We start from the raw sequence: 17,466 nt of genomic DNA, 5'->3' as shown, positions 1-17,466 counted from the left end.
ATTAGTTCTCTCTCTCCATCTCTCTGAAAGTGCTGCTATGAAAGGTAAGGTACGCATATGTTTTTAGGGTCTAAACCATGGTACAAAACAATTCTCTCATACCATGTTATAACCTTTGAAATGAGTAATGTAGTCAATGTATTCACAACCCTCCTTTCTTAACAGCCAGCTGGGTATATACACTGCTCTTGATGCTTTATAAATACCTTGGTGATTTTGGAGAAAGCAAGGTCTCCTGAGTAAATCTCTTTCCCCTGCAAGGTGATAGTTCATCACTCCGTTTGTTCCCCCAGCAACTTGTTTACCTTGGAGATGAGCTGCCACTGAGGTCCCCAGTTCTGTTTCAGCAAGGAGCTTACAGATGAGAAGAGAGGGTGCCTGTAAATGCATGCCAAATTGCTTCTGGATCTGATGTAATACTTAGGAGAACCGAGCCTGTTTATATACTAATGTACTCAGCTATTGATGGATTAGTCAGGGAAATGAATTACGATGCTTGGGTTGCTGTTTGCAAGGCCTTTTAACTATCTTAGAAAACAAACTAACGGTTCAAGAAAAACCTGTAAAAATAAATGGGTACCAAAAGAGAATAATTCACCATCTAAGCAGTTTGGTTTGGTGTAAAAAAAAGAAAAAAAAAATTAACTTCATCTAGTCCTTGGGGCTTCATAGCAATAAATATTGATCCAATATGAAAAATAGCTCTGTACTGTAGTTAATAGTGTTAAGGACACTTTATCCGTTGGAGAGGGAAAATAGAGCAAAATATGAGCCCCGGGTTATGTTGCTAAGCAAACCCATTGTGTGTTAATAGTTTTATTTATAAATCAGCACTCTCCATTGATTTTTTGGAAGCAGTGGAAGGCAGCTGAGAGCGCATTTCACACGTGTTCCCATTGGATGCCCTCTTGCCTTCCATCCCGGTTTGTTATCTTTAATGGGTTTCTAGCAACACCCAGGGTTGTTTCTGTTTGGTTGGTTGGCTGGCTGATTTCCTACACTGTTGTTTACATTGTTCTAAAAGCACCTGGCTCATTCGTCCCAGAAGTTCCCGTGTCCAGGAGCTGTGCTTTCTTCCCCCACAGTGCCTCAGTACCAAGCCCTGTTCTCGGTGGACAGCAACGCGTCCGCAGTGTGGGTGGACTGGAGTGGAACTTTTCTCCTAAATGGCCAACTCAAGGAGTACGTGGTCACCGACGGAGGACAGAGGGTGTACAGCGGCCTGGACACCTCACTCTACATACCGAGGACGGTGGATAAAAGTTAGTAACCAACCTTCTTCTCTGTGTAAGGTGCTCTGGTCCCCAGACTTAGGAAATGTGGAGCCAGAGAGGTGAGTTGAGGAGGCTCATCATCAGGATTCCGTGGTTTAGATGGCCATCGTCTGTAGAATCCCTACAGCTCAGAATATGTGTCTCCTTCCTGCTTGTTACTGGATCCATCCAGGGACAGTGCTGTCTCCAGACGAGTTAGATGGTCACAGGAAGGAGACCAGAGGGCAGGTGCATTTCACAAGAAAAAGAGCAACAGCCATACTGAGCTAGCAGCCATACTGAAAAGTTCCAAGGTGTCCCCATGTGTCCCCACTGCACCATCGTCCATGTACCGGTTAGTTTTCACCATCAACTCAGCACAAACTAGAATCACCCGGGAAGAGGGAACCTTGGTGTGAGTATTGCCTCTATCAGATTGACCTGTGGGCATGTCTGTGAGGGTTTGAGTTGTTGTTGTTTTTGTTTAGGTTTGGTTTGGTTTGAGGAATGTTGCAGTAAATATTAAAAAAATATAAGGGGGTTATCTCTTTACCGGCCCTGAGGTCTCACTCCTCAGACCTGCTTTTAGTTTGGAGCCGCCACCGCTGCCCAACTTGTCCATTCAACTCCCTTCCCTGGCGGTTTTCTACCACCTGTTCTCTGCCCCAAAATCCCACAAACAAAACTCTACAGCCTGATAGATTTTCATACAGGTTTATATATTCAAATATCAATCCACAAACCCTCTGCACAACAAGATTTCATCAAATAGACAAAAATACAAACTGTCCTTCTATATGAGATATTAGACCTATAAAATCCTTAATGCTCATAGCTATTTTACACCAATCAATCCCACCTGGGTCCAGCTACTCCTTGGGAACCTCCACGTTGCCATGACCTCCAAGTTTCCATGACCTCCACCCTGTCCTCTGACCTTTAAGATCTCTCCTCTCTCTTCACCTTCCTGGCTCCGCCCAGTCACTGGCTTTCCTTTATTTTACTAGTTAAAATGGGAAGTCACCTAAGAGTACCCTTCTGGGGGAAGTCGAATTAATATTAAAATCCAAAACAGCTTCTGGACAATCTACAGAGAAACAAATGCCCTGTGGGTGGTACAATGCTTAGGCATGGGGGGCCTGGGCTGTGTCCAGAAGCTTGCTCAGCAAGCCAGAGGGAACAAGCCTACCAGCAGTATTCCACATTGTTTTCTGATCAGTTCCTGCCCTGAGGATTCCCAAAGATGGAGTGTAACCTAGAAGTAGAAGCCAAATAAGCCTTTTCCTCCCCAAGTTACTTTTGGTTGTGGTGTTTATCAAAGTAACAAAAAAGCTACCATGCCACCTAGTGACCATGTCCCCTAAAGCCCCAAGTGAGGGGCTCCCCAAACCTCACAGGAACAGACCCTACAGAACTTTCCTTCCAGAACTGTACCTGCCCTCCTTTTCTGTTGAATTTATTTCTCTGTCTTGATTTTGAGCCGAAACAAGACTCCACGAGGTACTCCAGGTTTTCAAGTCACCTGCATGGTCACAGGGCCAGCGGAGATAGGACGTTTGAAACGTGCATTGGATTTAGACAATAAATCAACCTGGGAGTATGTGGGTCCTTGAATGGCCTGTTTGCTTAAGCTGAAGGATGGTTCCCTCGCTTCATTTGTAGAAACCGAGTTTTAGCCCAAGTGAGCCACACACACTGTCACGGCTGCTGGTCACCTGGGCAGCTTGCTATGGATAGAAGATGGCCTGACAGTTGGCGGATCTGGGTTCTACCTGAGTGGGCCTCCAACCATCTGTGTGACCTTGCAAGAGGCACAGGGTCCTGGCAAGAAAAAAATCGGAATGGGAAACTGGATCACATGATTCCCGAGTTTCCCTCTGAGCTCTCCCCAGTACAGAAAGGAATTCCTAAAAGTCTTAAAGGAAAGGGTGTTAATCAAATGGAGAGCAATCTCTTCTTCTGTGTGGTCCAGGTCCTCTGCCACTGCTGCTTTACTGCTCGCTCTCTCTCTCTCTCTCTCTCTCTCTCTCTCTCTCTCTCTCTCTCTGCCCCAACCCTTATGGATATGTATTCCATCAGCTCTTTTGCTGATTGGCTTTTTAATTAGAAGCCTGCATATTAGATGTCAGTCAGCTTTTCCTTCCTGTGAAAAATGCCTAAGACACTCAGCCTTATAAAGGGATTCATTCTGGCTCATCATGATTCTCATTTGTGATCTGCGGGCCACAGCTTTGGGCCTAAGGTGTGGTAACACAAGGGAGAGCTTCTTCAAGGTCCCCCCCAAGCCCCCCCTCCCACCCAGCAGCATCAAACTGGGAAGCAATCACTACTGTGAAATGATTTGCCTTTGTAGAACCTTTAGCATCTAATTAGCATCTAAACTGTCACAGTTTCCCTTCTGGAGCTTGGTTCCCTGGCTAAGAGCTTTAAAGGAGAGAGGGATTGTGTTAGCTCACAGTTTCAGGTTATAGTCATCCCAGAGGGGAAGTCAAGGCAACAGAAACTTGAAATAGCTGGTCCCATTCAGCCACAGCCAAGAGCAGAGAGAATGGATGTATGCATGGGAGGCACCCGTTACCTACTCTACTGCTGGTAAGGTCTGGGAACCCCCAAACCAGGAAATAGAAATGGTACCACCCACTTTTAGGCTGAGTCGTCCCACATCAATTAACACAGTCATGACAACCCCTCACAGTACTGAGCACCATGGTAACATTAACAGTCAGTTTGCTCTGGAGCATTAGTTTCATTGCTCTATCCAGACAACGCCCCCTCCTCCCCACTTAGCTGGTGTTAAACACTGGACACTTACCTGTTCTTTCTTTTGTCTAGCTTTCTTCTTCCAGGTCACCTGCACGACAGACATTGGAAGTGTTAAGACTCCATTGGTCCAGTATGATGCTGCTACTGGATTTGGTAAACATTTCTCTGGTTTCCTGTTGAGTATAGCAGTTACTCACTGTCCTCCAGAGACAGGCAAACGTCTGTGTCTGGACACTGCTAACCCATTACTGGTAGGCTTTCTGGAAGAAACTTGTGTGTCATAAAGAAGGAAACAAAAGAGGGAAAGAAGGGAACAAACTTTGCAGGTCCTGATAAAACTTCTGTCAAAGAATTATGTTACTTTCAAAAGCCAAGTCACTGAATCATCAATATGGCAAGCACCAGAGAGACCTGATTAGACTTCTGAACAAATATTTTATCTAAGTAATTGTATGACTTCATCTACAGAGAGGTGGGCAGAGAGTCCAGGGAAGAGGGAAGACAGTAGGTGGCCAATTCAGTTCCTGATGGTTCAAATGATGTTCTGGAGTCAGAGCCTAACATGGTGAAGTGGGGATGATCCTAGCCATATCCTTCATGGATTGTGATGGCTTACAGTCTAGGGAGATGGCTCGGTGAGGGAAATACCACACATTCATGAAGATCTGAGTCTGAATCCCCTGCACCCACTAGAACGCAGGGATGGTGTGACAGTCTGTAATCCCCAGTGCTTCTGACGAGAAGTGGAGACAGGAGAATCCCTATAAGCTCAGAGGCCTCAAGCCTAGCATACCATTAGCAAACAGGAGACAGTGTATCAAATAAGCTTGAAGGCAGGGACTGACATCCCAGGTTGCCCTCTGACCTCTGTATGTATCTCCCCAACTCTCCTCCCCTCTTGTTTCAATCAACAGATATCCTCTTCCCATACTGTGCACATTTGGGTGTGCTATAGATCTCAGACTTAACATGACCCTTCCCATTTATCCATAATCTCATTATATTCAAAGCTGCGGGACAGGAAAGACTTCATTGGATAAACTCTGAGAAGTCAAGTTTCCCAGTTGGATAGTCCAGGAATGCTATGCAAACTTGTGTGGATGCTCACTCTCACTCAAACATGGTTTTCCTAGCCACTCCTGTTCGGGACATTTCCTTCAATGTGTTTCTCTTCTTTATGTAAGAATCAGCTCTCATTAATTATATAGAGCCTCAGGTCCCTGACGAATATACAGATAAGAGGGTACTGAGGACTGTGGCTTTTTAAATAAGTCCTATCCTGTGTTTCTAACACTGGGCCCCAGCACCTCATGCTGACTGGTTCATATTGCATGTCAGTCCAGATTGTAGTCAGCTTCCAAACGTAGAAACTCATCCCGAGTAGACCCTAACACTTGATCAACAAGGCAGGACCCCCAAACTAAAAGTAAAGTCTGAACAGGGAATAGAAGGCTGGACAGGATCCCATTTTCAGCCTTTAGCACAGGGCAGCAACTTCTAGTCAGCTCTTGAGACAAATGGAGCTTCCCACTGTAGGAACGCTAGGCTGAAGGTAGCCCTTGTGTCTGGGGGAAGGCTCTTGGCAGAGCGAAGAGGGGGAATTCAGTGGACTGCTGGTTCTGAGATATGCTGCCCAGCATATATCTCTAGTCACTTTTAATTTTCATGATAGAATTTCTAACGTGTTCCTGTTCCGTTGCCTGAAGGCAGCCTCCAAGCGGGAAAGAAGCAGACAGTGTCTCCTGCTGCTGAGCTTCCCCCTTCTGAGGCTTCCTCCAGGCACCCTGCCCTTCGTTCCCTATGTACTCCTGAGCAAAGAGCACATCGAGCCAATTGGATGTCCCTGGGGTCCCAGCACTGTGTCACGCACACAGCAGAACTTAACTCTTCTGCACAAAGTTCAGTTTTCAAACACCACAGTTTCTCACCGTGAAGGGACTTCCTGCTGGAGATTCGTCATCAACCCTTTGTTTTGGAAGTGAGGAAGAAGAGGCCCAGGGCATCAGTGGCTTTTCAAACCATGTCACTGTTGGGTTCACAAAAGTGCACCCTGCTCTCAGGGTTGGAACTTAAGTCACCTCCTAACATTCTCCCTGAGGATATGCATGTGAATCCCTGGCACATCTGCCTTGCCCTCTGGTTCTGATCTGCTCAAAGCAGGGGGGTGTCCAGAGAGCATGGGGCTTTCAGGGCCATCAGCTTCTCCTTTGCCTCCCACATTGGGTTTCAATAGGCAGGGCTTTGGTTCTCAGCTTCTGGCCAACCCAGGCAGTGGCTGAATCATAGTCATGAATCTCTAAGTTATTCTCAGTGAAAGGATGGACAGCTAATGTAAGGCCATCTCCATCATTTAGCCAGCCAATGGCATAGCCCCTCCCCAGTGGTCCTCCCTCCCTGCCCCCATGCTTTATCCTCACATATAAGGTAATCCTACCCATCATATCTAGAAGGCCTCAGAGCTCGCCTTGTTAACCAGCTTTCACTGTCACAAAAGATCCCAGAAAAACAACGTAAGGAAAGATTTATGTAGGCTCAGGGTTTTCAGTCCGTGTCCACTGGGCCCTATTGTCCCCAAGGCTGAGGAGGCTGAACACTGTCATGGGATGCACATGACAGAGCACAGATGCTACCTCATACCTCATGACAACCATGATGTAGAGACAGATGAGTCTGGCCCAGATATACCCTTCATGTCATGTCCTCAGCGACCTACTTCCTACAATCAGACCTCACCTCTCAACAGCCCATTAAGGCACAACCTTGCCAATGGTGAGGTGAGAACCTTAATGACATAGTCACTGTCACTGACCTGTCCCCAAACACTGCTCTCCTAGAGACCAAGCATCCCACACAGATCCAAACTGGACACTCCCTGAACTTTGTTGAGTGTTCAACATGAACTTTGCCCCGTGCTTAGAAGATAATATCAGTGTTAGCACATAAATCTAGGAAAGAGGCACAACTGACACTTCCCTCTATAGGAGGCTCCCCCAATATATTTTAGATGGTTTTTAGAACGTTAGCTAATTAACAGAGGCCAAGCAACAAGCCATGGGAAAACTGTAGTAGGAACATGTTGATATTCTCAATGGAAAAGATCTGATACCTCAAGATCCAGTTAACAAACCCTGTGAGTAGAGCTGTTGCCTGAGGTGAGGGAGCCTTGGGAAGACGTCTTGGTGATTTTCGAGAGCCAGTTGCTCAGAACATACTACCAAGGATGGGGAGACCCTTCTTTAAACATTGCTGTCTCCTGTCTACCACCCACTCTTTCTAAGATAATGGTGGTCTGCTGTCTCCCTGCATTACCCCAAACCATCACTCTAGCTCACATGCAGTCAGAATCGACCACAGATTTTGATTCTCAGTCAAATTACAACACCCAAAGCCACAAGGTTGTCTTCTGGAAAAACTATTTCTCTCCATGGGTTTTGCAGGCCTGGTGCTGACAACTCCTGGGGAAAAGAAGGGAGCCGGGACCAAAAGCACAGAGTTCTACAGTGAGCTGTGGTTCATTATTGTAATGGCCGTGCTGGGCCTGATCTTGCTGGCAATTTTTCTGTCCTTGATTCTACAAAGAAAAATCCACAAGGAGCCATGCATAAGAGAGAGACCTCCCTTGGTACCTCTTCAGAAACGAATGACCCCACTGGGCGTCTACCCACCAGGGGAAACCCATGTGGTATGTATGGAAATGCTTTCATTCTTATGAATTCACTTATCACTGACAGCTGTTTGGTGAAGTATTTATGCATAAAGCCATGCCAGCAAACAGGCAATTAAATTTCATCCTTTCCAATTTAGACACCCTTTAAACCTTTTCCTTACCTAACTGTTCTTGCAAAAACTCCAGTACTGTGTTGACAGTGGTAAGGATGGGTGGGCATCACTGTCTTCTTTCAAAAGAGAGAGATGCCTTTTCCTTTTGTCCAAGAATAATATGTGATTGCTTTTATTGTAAATGTCCTTTATTCTATGGAGTCTCAATGTTCTTCTGTTGATACAGTGTAACACGTTTCTTGATTTGTATGTGTTGAACCACCCCTGCATGCCTGGGACCAATTCCATTAATCATCACACATGTGTGTGAAGGAAAACACTATTTCAGGAGGCCATTTCTGATGATGACTTGTAAAGGAGTTTAAAATTAGTGTCCTGTGCATGTCTGTATTTGCATGCAGGCTAGTTCAGGTCTCTGGTATATAAGCACCAATTTGAACTTCAATTATTTATAATGAGAATGTTCACTCCTGTGTCTACTGGCTAGGAGTCTATAGCTATTTGTGTTTGTGTGTGTGTGTGTGTGTGTGTGTGTGTGTGTGTGTGTGTGTGTATGATAGTACTGTATGCTTTATTCTATTGGTTTATATGTTTGTCTGATTTAGTATCAAGGTAATGTAAGCTTCATAAAGAATTTGAAAGAATTCTGGTTATTTTGGATTTTTTGGAATAGTTTTTCAAAGTATAGAAATAGTTATCCTTTAAATTCTTTCAGTAAAGCCATCAGATCCTGAAGACTTCTAGAGAAAAGAGTTAATGTTTTAGAGACTTTATCCTATTTTTAAACTATGTTTATGCGTCTGTGTGTAATAAGTGCATGTGAGTACAGGTACCTGCAGAGGCCAGAAGGAATAAAATTCCCCTAGAGCTGGAGTTACAGGCAGTTGGGCGATGCTCTATGAACACAAAACTTGGGTCCTCTTCAAGAGCTGTGAACACTCTCAACAGCTGAGTCATCTTCTCAGCCCTGAGATGAACAAATCTTGTTTCAACATCATTTGCTGACTATTAATCAGATTTTCTGTTCACCTTGATTCACTGTGGGGCATATTGTATATGCTCAGAATTCACCATTTTCTTCTAGTTTTTCTAGCTTTTTATAGTTGTTCACAGTAGATTTTATGACTGAATTTTGAGGAACCATTGTTACCTCTTGGTTATTAGGTGCAGGTTACTCTGCACATATTTGTTCACTCTCCTCTCCTCTTGTTCTTAGTTTGCAGTTTTAAAATGTCATAATCCAGAGTAGAGTTCTGATATATCTATTGATTGAGTCTTGATTTGTGGCTTAATTGCTCTGCCGTCAAGATCCTGGTAAGAAGAATCTAGGTGCTGTCACTGGATGAGCTTCAGTACCTGTTAGGAATGTTTGCTTTGAAGAATGGGTCTGTGCAGCTGTCTCTGACGGTTGGTATTTGCAAGATGTGCCCATCGAGGAATTCTGGATATTGAAATGCCCAGATGTGTGGGTTGCTGTTGATCAGTCAGTGGAGAGGTAGGCAGGGAGAGAGTCTAGAGGAACAGAAGAAAGGGAAGGAGGCAGACATTCTGAAGGCAACACGAAAGCAGATGTGTATGTTTCTCTGGGCACACCTCTAGCTTGATAATGTTATTATAATTATTTCTGAGGGTTTCTATGGGCCTAACTTATCTTATCTGGATGGGGAGTTTATATCTTTGTCCTCTGGTTGTGAGCTTATTGTGTAGAGGGTTTGTGGATTGAGAATTTAACATATAAACCTATTTGATAAGTTAATAGATGTGGAGTTATGTTTATATCAGGCAGTGGAGGAAAGTGAGTGAAAACAACACGCCAGAGCAGTCATATCCACCCAGGGTGGGACAGAAGTGACAGGAATGGTGGAGTGAACCATACCTGAGTTCTTAGAGGTGGCATGGAGCACCAAGTTAGAGATCCCCAGCAGTGCCATATGGCCCCATGGGAGCCGGATAAAAGGTTTCCACCTTTTAATATTTACTGTAACACAGCGTCTACTGAATTAGTTTGCCCTTTATTTTATATCAGGAAGCCCATGCTAGTCACTGTCTGATATTGCTGTGAAGAAACACCATGACTAAGGTAACATATAAAAGAAAGTATTTAACTGGAGGCATGCGTAACAGAGGGCATGTTAGTGATCAGCATGGTAGGGAGCACAGCAGCAGACAGGAATGGCACTGGAACAGTAGAAGACACCTTATATACTGAGACAACCATGGTGATGGAGGGAGAAAACATTGGAATGGATCAACCTTTTGAAGCTTCAGAACCCACTTGAAGTGACATACTTCCATCTACAAGGCCAAATCTCCTAATCCTTTCCAAAGAGTTCTACCAACTGGCGACTAAACATTCAAACATGAGACCTATGAAGGCCATTCTCATTCAGACCAGGACATTGACATAGCTTTACAATTAGCATGTCACTTCTTGAGCAGGTACTTCTCTCACTATGATTACCTCCTTTAAAGATTTTGTTTAATATTTATTTTATCTGAAATGAATGCAACTATTCCTGTTCCATTTTTTTTTTCAGTACCAGAGACTGAACTCAAGATCTTGCATATAGTGGGAAAACACTCTGCCACTGAGCTACATCTATCCTCCCCATCCCGTATTTTGGTTTTGAGAGCAGATTTCCCTTAGTTCCTTAGGCTGGCCTTAAACTTATGATCCTCTGGCATCAACCTCCCAACTTACAGGGAGTACAGACCTGAACTATCAAGCTCAGATCATTTTCTGTTCCCATTTGTGTGATATATATTTTCCCAAACTTTTATTTTTAGTATACATGGTGTTTCTTTATAGTGAAGCAATGGCCTGAGTTTCTTGTCAGCAGGATATAGTTGTATCTTAGGATTTTTGTTGTTTGTTCTCTTGCTTATACCAGGAGGCTAGAATGGCTTACAACTCATAATCCTCCTGCCTCTGGTTCTCGTCTACTTACATTACAGTTGTGGACCACTATTTCTGACTTCAAATTAATTCTTAATTTTACCAGTCTATTATTTCTTGAGTGGTGACTTTAATCCATCTATAGGCAAAGGTGTTACAACATCTTATATAATTTTGACAATTATATTTTGCTTTTCTCATATTTGTTTGCTTGATTTGGCAGCATCTAGATTTAAATCTCTTTGGGTTGCTGTTCCAATGAGTCTTACACCTTTGCGTTCTCACAACAGCAGTTACCATCCCCTCATTTTTAGTTAGAATGCCTCTGTGTTTCTTTAGGCAAATTCCTAAATTCCTGTTTAGATAAGATAGGAAAGACTTTTACTTAGGGAGTACTATTTTAGCATGTTTCCTATTCTTTACTTTAAATATGCAATACCATTCTCTTTTCTGCTACAAATCTGAGGAGTCCCTTAATGTTTTCATAATTCTTTGTCATACACACAACATTTACTAAAAATATACCATGTCTGAGCTCTGTTCTGGATAAAGCTAGCTTGGATTCTTTCATCTATATCCATATCTTTTAAGATTTTGGTTTTTTAAAACGAGTTACTGTGTTCATATATTTATACAATGTATATTGATCATATTTATCTACCATTATCTCCAATTTTTCCACCATTACCTATCACCTTTCAGACTCAATGCTTTCCTTTTAAGTAATGTGTTATTAATACCAATCCCTCAGTACAACTAAGGCTGCCCATGTGTTCATGATGTGCAGGGCCACCCCCTGGAGCATGGGAAACCTATCAGTGGCCACATCCCCAAAGAAAACCATGTTTCGGCTCTTTTAGCAGCCACCAACTGCCAATAGCTCTTCTGACAGGAGTGTTACATGCTGGAATTTTGACTCTTAGTCTTGTGAATACAACCATAGCTGTTGTAAGTTTACCTGTGCAACAGCCATGTCCTATCCTTCAGTTACATACAGATCTCCTTCCTACTACAAGCTTTTGCGGGATTTTCAACCATTATTTTATGAGAGAGTTTTTTCAGAACCTTTTCTTCAGTTTCTGAAGTTCTTAAGATGTAAATAATAGTTCACTATAAGCCCTGTAAGTTTCATTGGTCCATTTTTATCCTAATGTGTAGTTTCATAACCTGTCTCCCAAGTTCTGAATACTTTTAGTTTGGCCTATGTTATTGTGGAAATGTTCCTTCAAACTTATTTCATTTCATCCATGACTTTGATTCTTTTACTGATATCCATCTCTTAGTGAATTCCTCACTCTCCTTCATCATCCTTTGTAGTATTCGTTTGCATTTAGGTCTTAGTTTCCTTAGGATCATGTTTATTGTTTCAGAAATTTTGCAGACTTCCTTCAGATTGGGATGTGTTCTTGGGAGATTCTTACTGTGTCTACTGTGACATTTTTCTTCCATTTTTATAGGAAAAAGGTTGTTGTCTATATGAGATAACTAGATGACACTTTAAAACATTTGGCTCATCATCAGGTGTGTCTGAAGTCTTTAAGAGTTTTGATTGCAGCAGTTCATGGTGGTACTGACTGGTTTTGAGGTAGACATAGGCTTAGAAGATCTTTGTGTCTGTAGGCCCAACAGAGTCAGCTCAAGCAGCTGCCAGTCTAGGTAGCACAGTTACATAGAGGGACATATTCTTGGGGCAAGCATAGGAGATGCAGAGCATTGTGGCACAGCAGTGATGGTTCTTGAGCTCACATTAGGGTGGGCCTTTTCTCAGGTACTACAAATATTCAAAGATGGTGATAGCATCTGTGGTCCAATCAATTGTGGACCTTCCCTAGGCCCTATAGGCAAGGACAATGCAGAAGACAGGGAATAGGCACACATGGCACCTGCAGGTATGGCCCCAAGTTCATGGGCTGTGATGTCCTTTCCCTCAGTTATCTAGAACCCAGAGTTTTCATTTATGCTTGTGCTCTGCCATACCCACTCCTAGGGAGGACATGCAGACAAGTTTCTCTTGGTCTAGAAAGTCAAGTATGGGTGGTTCTGTTCGCTAATAGTCCTGCTGCTTCCAAGTCTAGAAGGGGATGTCCCTAAAGGAACAGCTATTGTGGGGTAACACTTGTGAGGTTGATAGTTACCATTCTGGATTTGATATACTTGGATTCTTTCCCTGAAGCCCAGGGCCAAGCTTGAGTGATTGTCATTTTCTACCTGTAGCTACAGTCTTAAAATTAACAGCTAGGAGGGAGAGCTCCTACAGATCCTCTTATGCAGTGTGTTGAGAAGGTTAGAGCCACTGTTTACTATGTTCTTTAGGCAAACGGCTTGGCTTCCAAAGCACAGGTGAAATTGGCATGTTCCTACAATGGCTGTAGTCCCAAAGTTGCTAGATGGGAAAGGAGTGGAAGGTAGGTGTTGGTAGGGGCCAGGGCCACTTGTGTTTCTGGACCTACTTGGTTCTCCTGGTACTTTGTCAACTGTAGCTATGGAGACATAGATAAAACCAGGGGATTTTAGTAGTGTCTACAGTCCAACTGTGGTACTGAAAGATCCTCCCCAGTTTGTGAGCTTGTTACTTAAAGCTGCAGGACCCTGTGAGAACAATCTTCTGCCCAGATATTAAAAGATATATACTGGCCCAACTACGCACTACTCACCTTGAGTGAGGCCTATTATTTGGCTTCTATTCCCTAAATTGAGATGTTATCAAAAGGGGGTGGGTATGATCTGGGGGAGGTTCAAAGTGAGTACTTTCCTTGGTTCATGGGAATCATGTCTCTTTTAATTTGTGTTGAGGCTGAATACAGAACTTTGCACATGCTAAGGAAGTGTTCTGTCACTAAGCCACAGCCCTAGCTAGGAGTTGCTTTTACAACAATCATCACCCCAGACTAGTTTCCACTGGTGGCTGTCTCACTCAGGTTGCCTGTTTGATGCTCTGGTCCACATTACCGGCACTTGCTTGTAACATCTTGTTCTTTCCTGGACAGGACCCCCTTGATAATGCTGTACATTGCTTCTCTCTATTCTGTAGGTTACCTGATGATTGTTCTCGCTCTTTAGGGTTTCTATCACTTCTGATTTCCAGAGCTCATCCTCTCCTGTCATAGAGTGGTGTGAAGGGTATTCCGTAGCCCTCTTTGGTTCTGAACCCCTGAAGCAATGTTAATCAAAGACTGATGCACCCATTTGTTTCTTCTTCTCAGTTTGATTCTGTGGCTGATATATCTGATGTGTCCAGCAATGTCACCCTAAAAAGTTACACCATGCATTTTGAGGTACCTCTGTGTGCTGCATGGGTGTCATCTGATCTTTTGCATGTCGTGTTGACTGTCCAGTGAGAAGCAGAGCTGTTTTACTGATGGGACCATTAAAATTAAAAACTCTGGATGTTTTAGTCAGCTAGAATTTACTGTAAGAGCACATCTTTGATTATAATTATGGAGACACCATAGCCTGCTGGTGATAATGACTGAGTTGATGTGTTACAGACCCTGGCTTCCTATAAGGTAAATACATGAATAAGATATATATATATATCTTATATATCCAGAACTCCACAAATGAAATATATATTTTTCATAGTGGACAGACAGCCATGAAACAATGTAGTTCACTTTTAATGGGGTGGAAGAGAAGCTCCTCAAGGGGCAGGCTGCATGTCAATGTGCAGGTAGAGAGCACCTTAAACCAGACCCTGGTTGGCAGGCCTGGTCCTATAGAAAGATAATAGCCACCACAGCAGGGCACAGATGCCCTAGAGACCAATAGCATTGTCACTTACACCAGCATCAGCACAATATTCCAGGTATTCAGTTATAGAGGAGGCTTGAGAAAGTCACCCCTTTCCACCACCTGCCCATCTCCAACAGCAGCTTCCTTTTCAGGGCTTAGCTGACACCAGACTCCCTAGGTCTGGGACACCATTGAGTATCCGGAGCAGCCAAAGTGTGTCCGTACTGCGGATCCCAAGTCAAAGCCAACTGAGCCACGCCTACTCCCAGGGCTCTCTCCACCGCAGTGTCAGCCAGCTCATGGACATTCCCGACAAGAAGGTGGTGACAGAGGACTCACTGTGGGAAACTATTATGGGCCACAGCCATGGACTGGTGAGTGTGTCTGCCTCTCATGCACAAACCGCTGAAGTGCAAACCCAATTATGTTGTAAACTGGCTTAATGTTGTTGCCATGTGGTTAGCAGAGTAGATACTGCTGTTATATGATAAAGCACTCCCAAACACAGGAGAAAACAGAAACTGACCTAAAGAAGGCATAAAACACACACCACTGTATCCATTCATCCACTGAGACAAGTTTGTCCTGTCACAACCTTCTAAATGCTACAACTCCAGGGATATACTACCATGTCCCTGCTTTAAAAACAAACAGGAATGTAGCACTGGGGAATGAACCCAGGGCTCTGACCACCTGAGACATGACACCATTCGTCACCAGTCTCTGTCACCATTTGTGAGCTTCATCTCTCATGAATTTAGTCCAGTGGTTCAGACTCTGGCTTGGAGGGATCACCTGCCATCTCTTATCGGCTTCTCCAGTGTCTGGAAGTTGACGGGCCTGGTATGATTTCTACCAGCTACGCTGCCTTTCATCCTAGACATCTGCTGGACTGAACGCTTTTCCATTTGGCTGGTAAGAGAAGCCACTGAGGGCAGAGAGCTGAGCTCTCCAGTGCCTGCTGCCTGTGCACAGGAGCCTCAGCTCACCTTTCCCGTGTTTTGTGCACTTTCTCTTTACTACAAAGTGGGCAACTTCCATGATTTCCTCTTTGATTAATGGTAACTGGTAAGGATAAAGGGATTAATTGTCTGGCTCCAGATCCCTTCTCCTGCCAGCACCTGAGCCTTTCGTGCTTGTTCTGAAAGATTAAACATATAGTGAAGTTAAAAATGATTTTCCTCGGGCTGGAGTCGCAGCTCAGTTGGTAGGGTGATCACCTAGCACGCATGAAGCTCTGTCCAGTCCCTCCAACTACACTAAAGTGGAACACTTTAGTACACACCTATAACACCATCACCAGGAGGTGGAAATGGAATCAAAGGCTCAGGGTCATTCTTAACTACATGCAAGTTTGAAGCCATCTGGGAGACACGAGACCTTGGCCCCAACACACCAAAAAAAAAAAAAAAAACTTTGTGAAAATCCTGCTTGATCTTATTATATAGCTCATTCAATTACATAATTTCATCCTTCAATGTTAATTAAACTAATTAACCTTAATTAAAGCGTTAATTAATCTGAAACAAACAATTGCTAAATTATCTTTTTCATCCACAACAGAAATGCATTTGATGTAACACATGAAGACTTATGTGGGAACACATTTCCCACAATCTTCATGCAGTCTAGGAAGGGCTGTTAGCATCATTGAGGAACCAGCCTAGGGTCAGAGGTGCCTAGGACCTACCCAAGAACACATTAGTCATCTTTTCATGGAATTGAGATTATTGGCTTTACCTTTAGCGGGAGTAGACAGTGGCCACGTGTGTTTGCCTGGTCTTCAGCTCTAGTGGAGGGCAGTGTACAGAGGGGTCGGTGGAATCCTGTGGAGGTGCCAACACCTGGCCAGTTACTGGCTCATTAAGAACTCATAACACTAACCCTGATGGTTAAAAACAGTACAGAGTAGGAAGCAACACAGCTTGTACTGTCTTTTATTCTTTTTCAGCTAAATCTTTAAAATGAAAAACTACCTGCATATAGATTCAAAGTTTTCCCCAGTCTACAGATAAACTGAGGCTCACAGAGGCTAAGATGATGACTGTGAGTTGTATTAGCACATGGTCCTGTCAATGAAGGGAATTTAAAGGAAGATCTGCTGTAAAGCACATCCTAGTGTTGAGCATGTTTTATATCACATGATCCCTTCAGTGAGGGAATTTAAAGGAAGATCTGCCGTAAAGCACATCCTAGTGGTGAGCATGTTTGATATCACAGTGGTAGACTATGAATAAGGAGCTAATGATAATTCAGTATCTTATGCAAGGACTGGCTTGCCTTTCAGTATGTGGATGAAGAGGAGCTAATGAACGCCATCCAGGGTTTCAGCTCTGTGACCAAGGAGCACACCGCCTTTACCGACACCCACCTATAAACAACTGAAGTTAGAACGTGGAACCCTGGGGCACATGGTTTGTACCCTCTGTTTTTTTTTCTTCCAGTTATTACCGTATGTGATAAAAGCTGAAAAACACTGAAACAAAATGTTTAATTCTTCCTAACAGAGACCTAAAAATACTTCTCTGCTTGTCTCGGGAAACTGTACCTACCCTTGCTTGCATCGCTGATTCTGTGGAAAGCAAAGCATGCCTATGACTTAAAGGAACATTCTAGCCCATTTCAAGAAATGCACAATAGTCGCCTGTTTAAATCCAAGCAAGTCTGCTAAGAGGCTAGTCTTGCTCTTTCCAACCTGCTGTTTCTACCAGAGAGGAAGAAATCTTTATAAGCAACAGCTACACTGGTGATCACAGCTCTGCATGAGCACGGGTTAAGGTTCTGGAGCTCTGGCGTCCCACGACGCAGACGAGGCGCAGCTGTACGAAGCTCTCAAAACTGTTCCTGAGGACTGAGCTGCTTGCTTGATCGCTGAAGTTGGTCGGTTGTTACTACTAGAACATCTTCGCTTGAACTGAGGTCTTGTTTTAAAATGAAAACTTGTGAAATCGTGGATTAGTACTTTTCATAAAATAGAAATTTGTTGTTCCTGGAAAACATTAATAAACCCCTCCTTTCCTTCCATCTTAAAGGTTCTAGGAA

At 43.6% G+C, this 17,466-nt stretch overlaps 1 protein-coding gene across 1 annotated transcript in view; it reads left to right on the top strand.

The window, feature by feature from the left end:
• USH2A (usherin) overlaps positions 1-16,801 on the top strand; it is a gene marked incomplete at both ends in the record, with an annotated part of 645,989 nt that extends 629,188 nt beyond the window's left edge. The window contains 5 exons of the mRNA XM_080923960.1: positions 1,086-1,262; positions 4,086-4,169; positions 7,454-7,698; positions 14,577-14,798; positions 16,712-16,801. Of these exons, the coding sequence (XP_080780086.1) occupies positions 1,086-1,262; positions 4,086-4,169; positions 7,454-7,698; positions 14,577-14,798; positions 16,712-16,801 (818 nt within the window). The remainder of the gene's footprint in view (positions 1-1,085; positions 1,263-4,085; positions 4,170-7,453; positions 7,699-14,576; positions 14,799-16,711) is intronic.
• Between the last annotated feature and the right edge of the window lie 665 nt (positions 16,802-17,466).

The sequence above is a fragment of the Micromys minutus genome (assembly GCF_963924665.1).
Source record: "Micromys minutus genome assembly, chromosome: 1".
Taxonomy (NCBI): Eukaryota; Metazoa; Chordata; class Mammalia; order Rodentia; family Muridae; genus Micromys; species Micromys minutus.
This window is presented reverse-complemented; position numbering and strand designations above follow the sequence as displayed.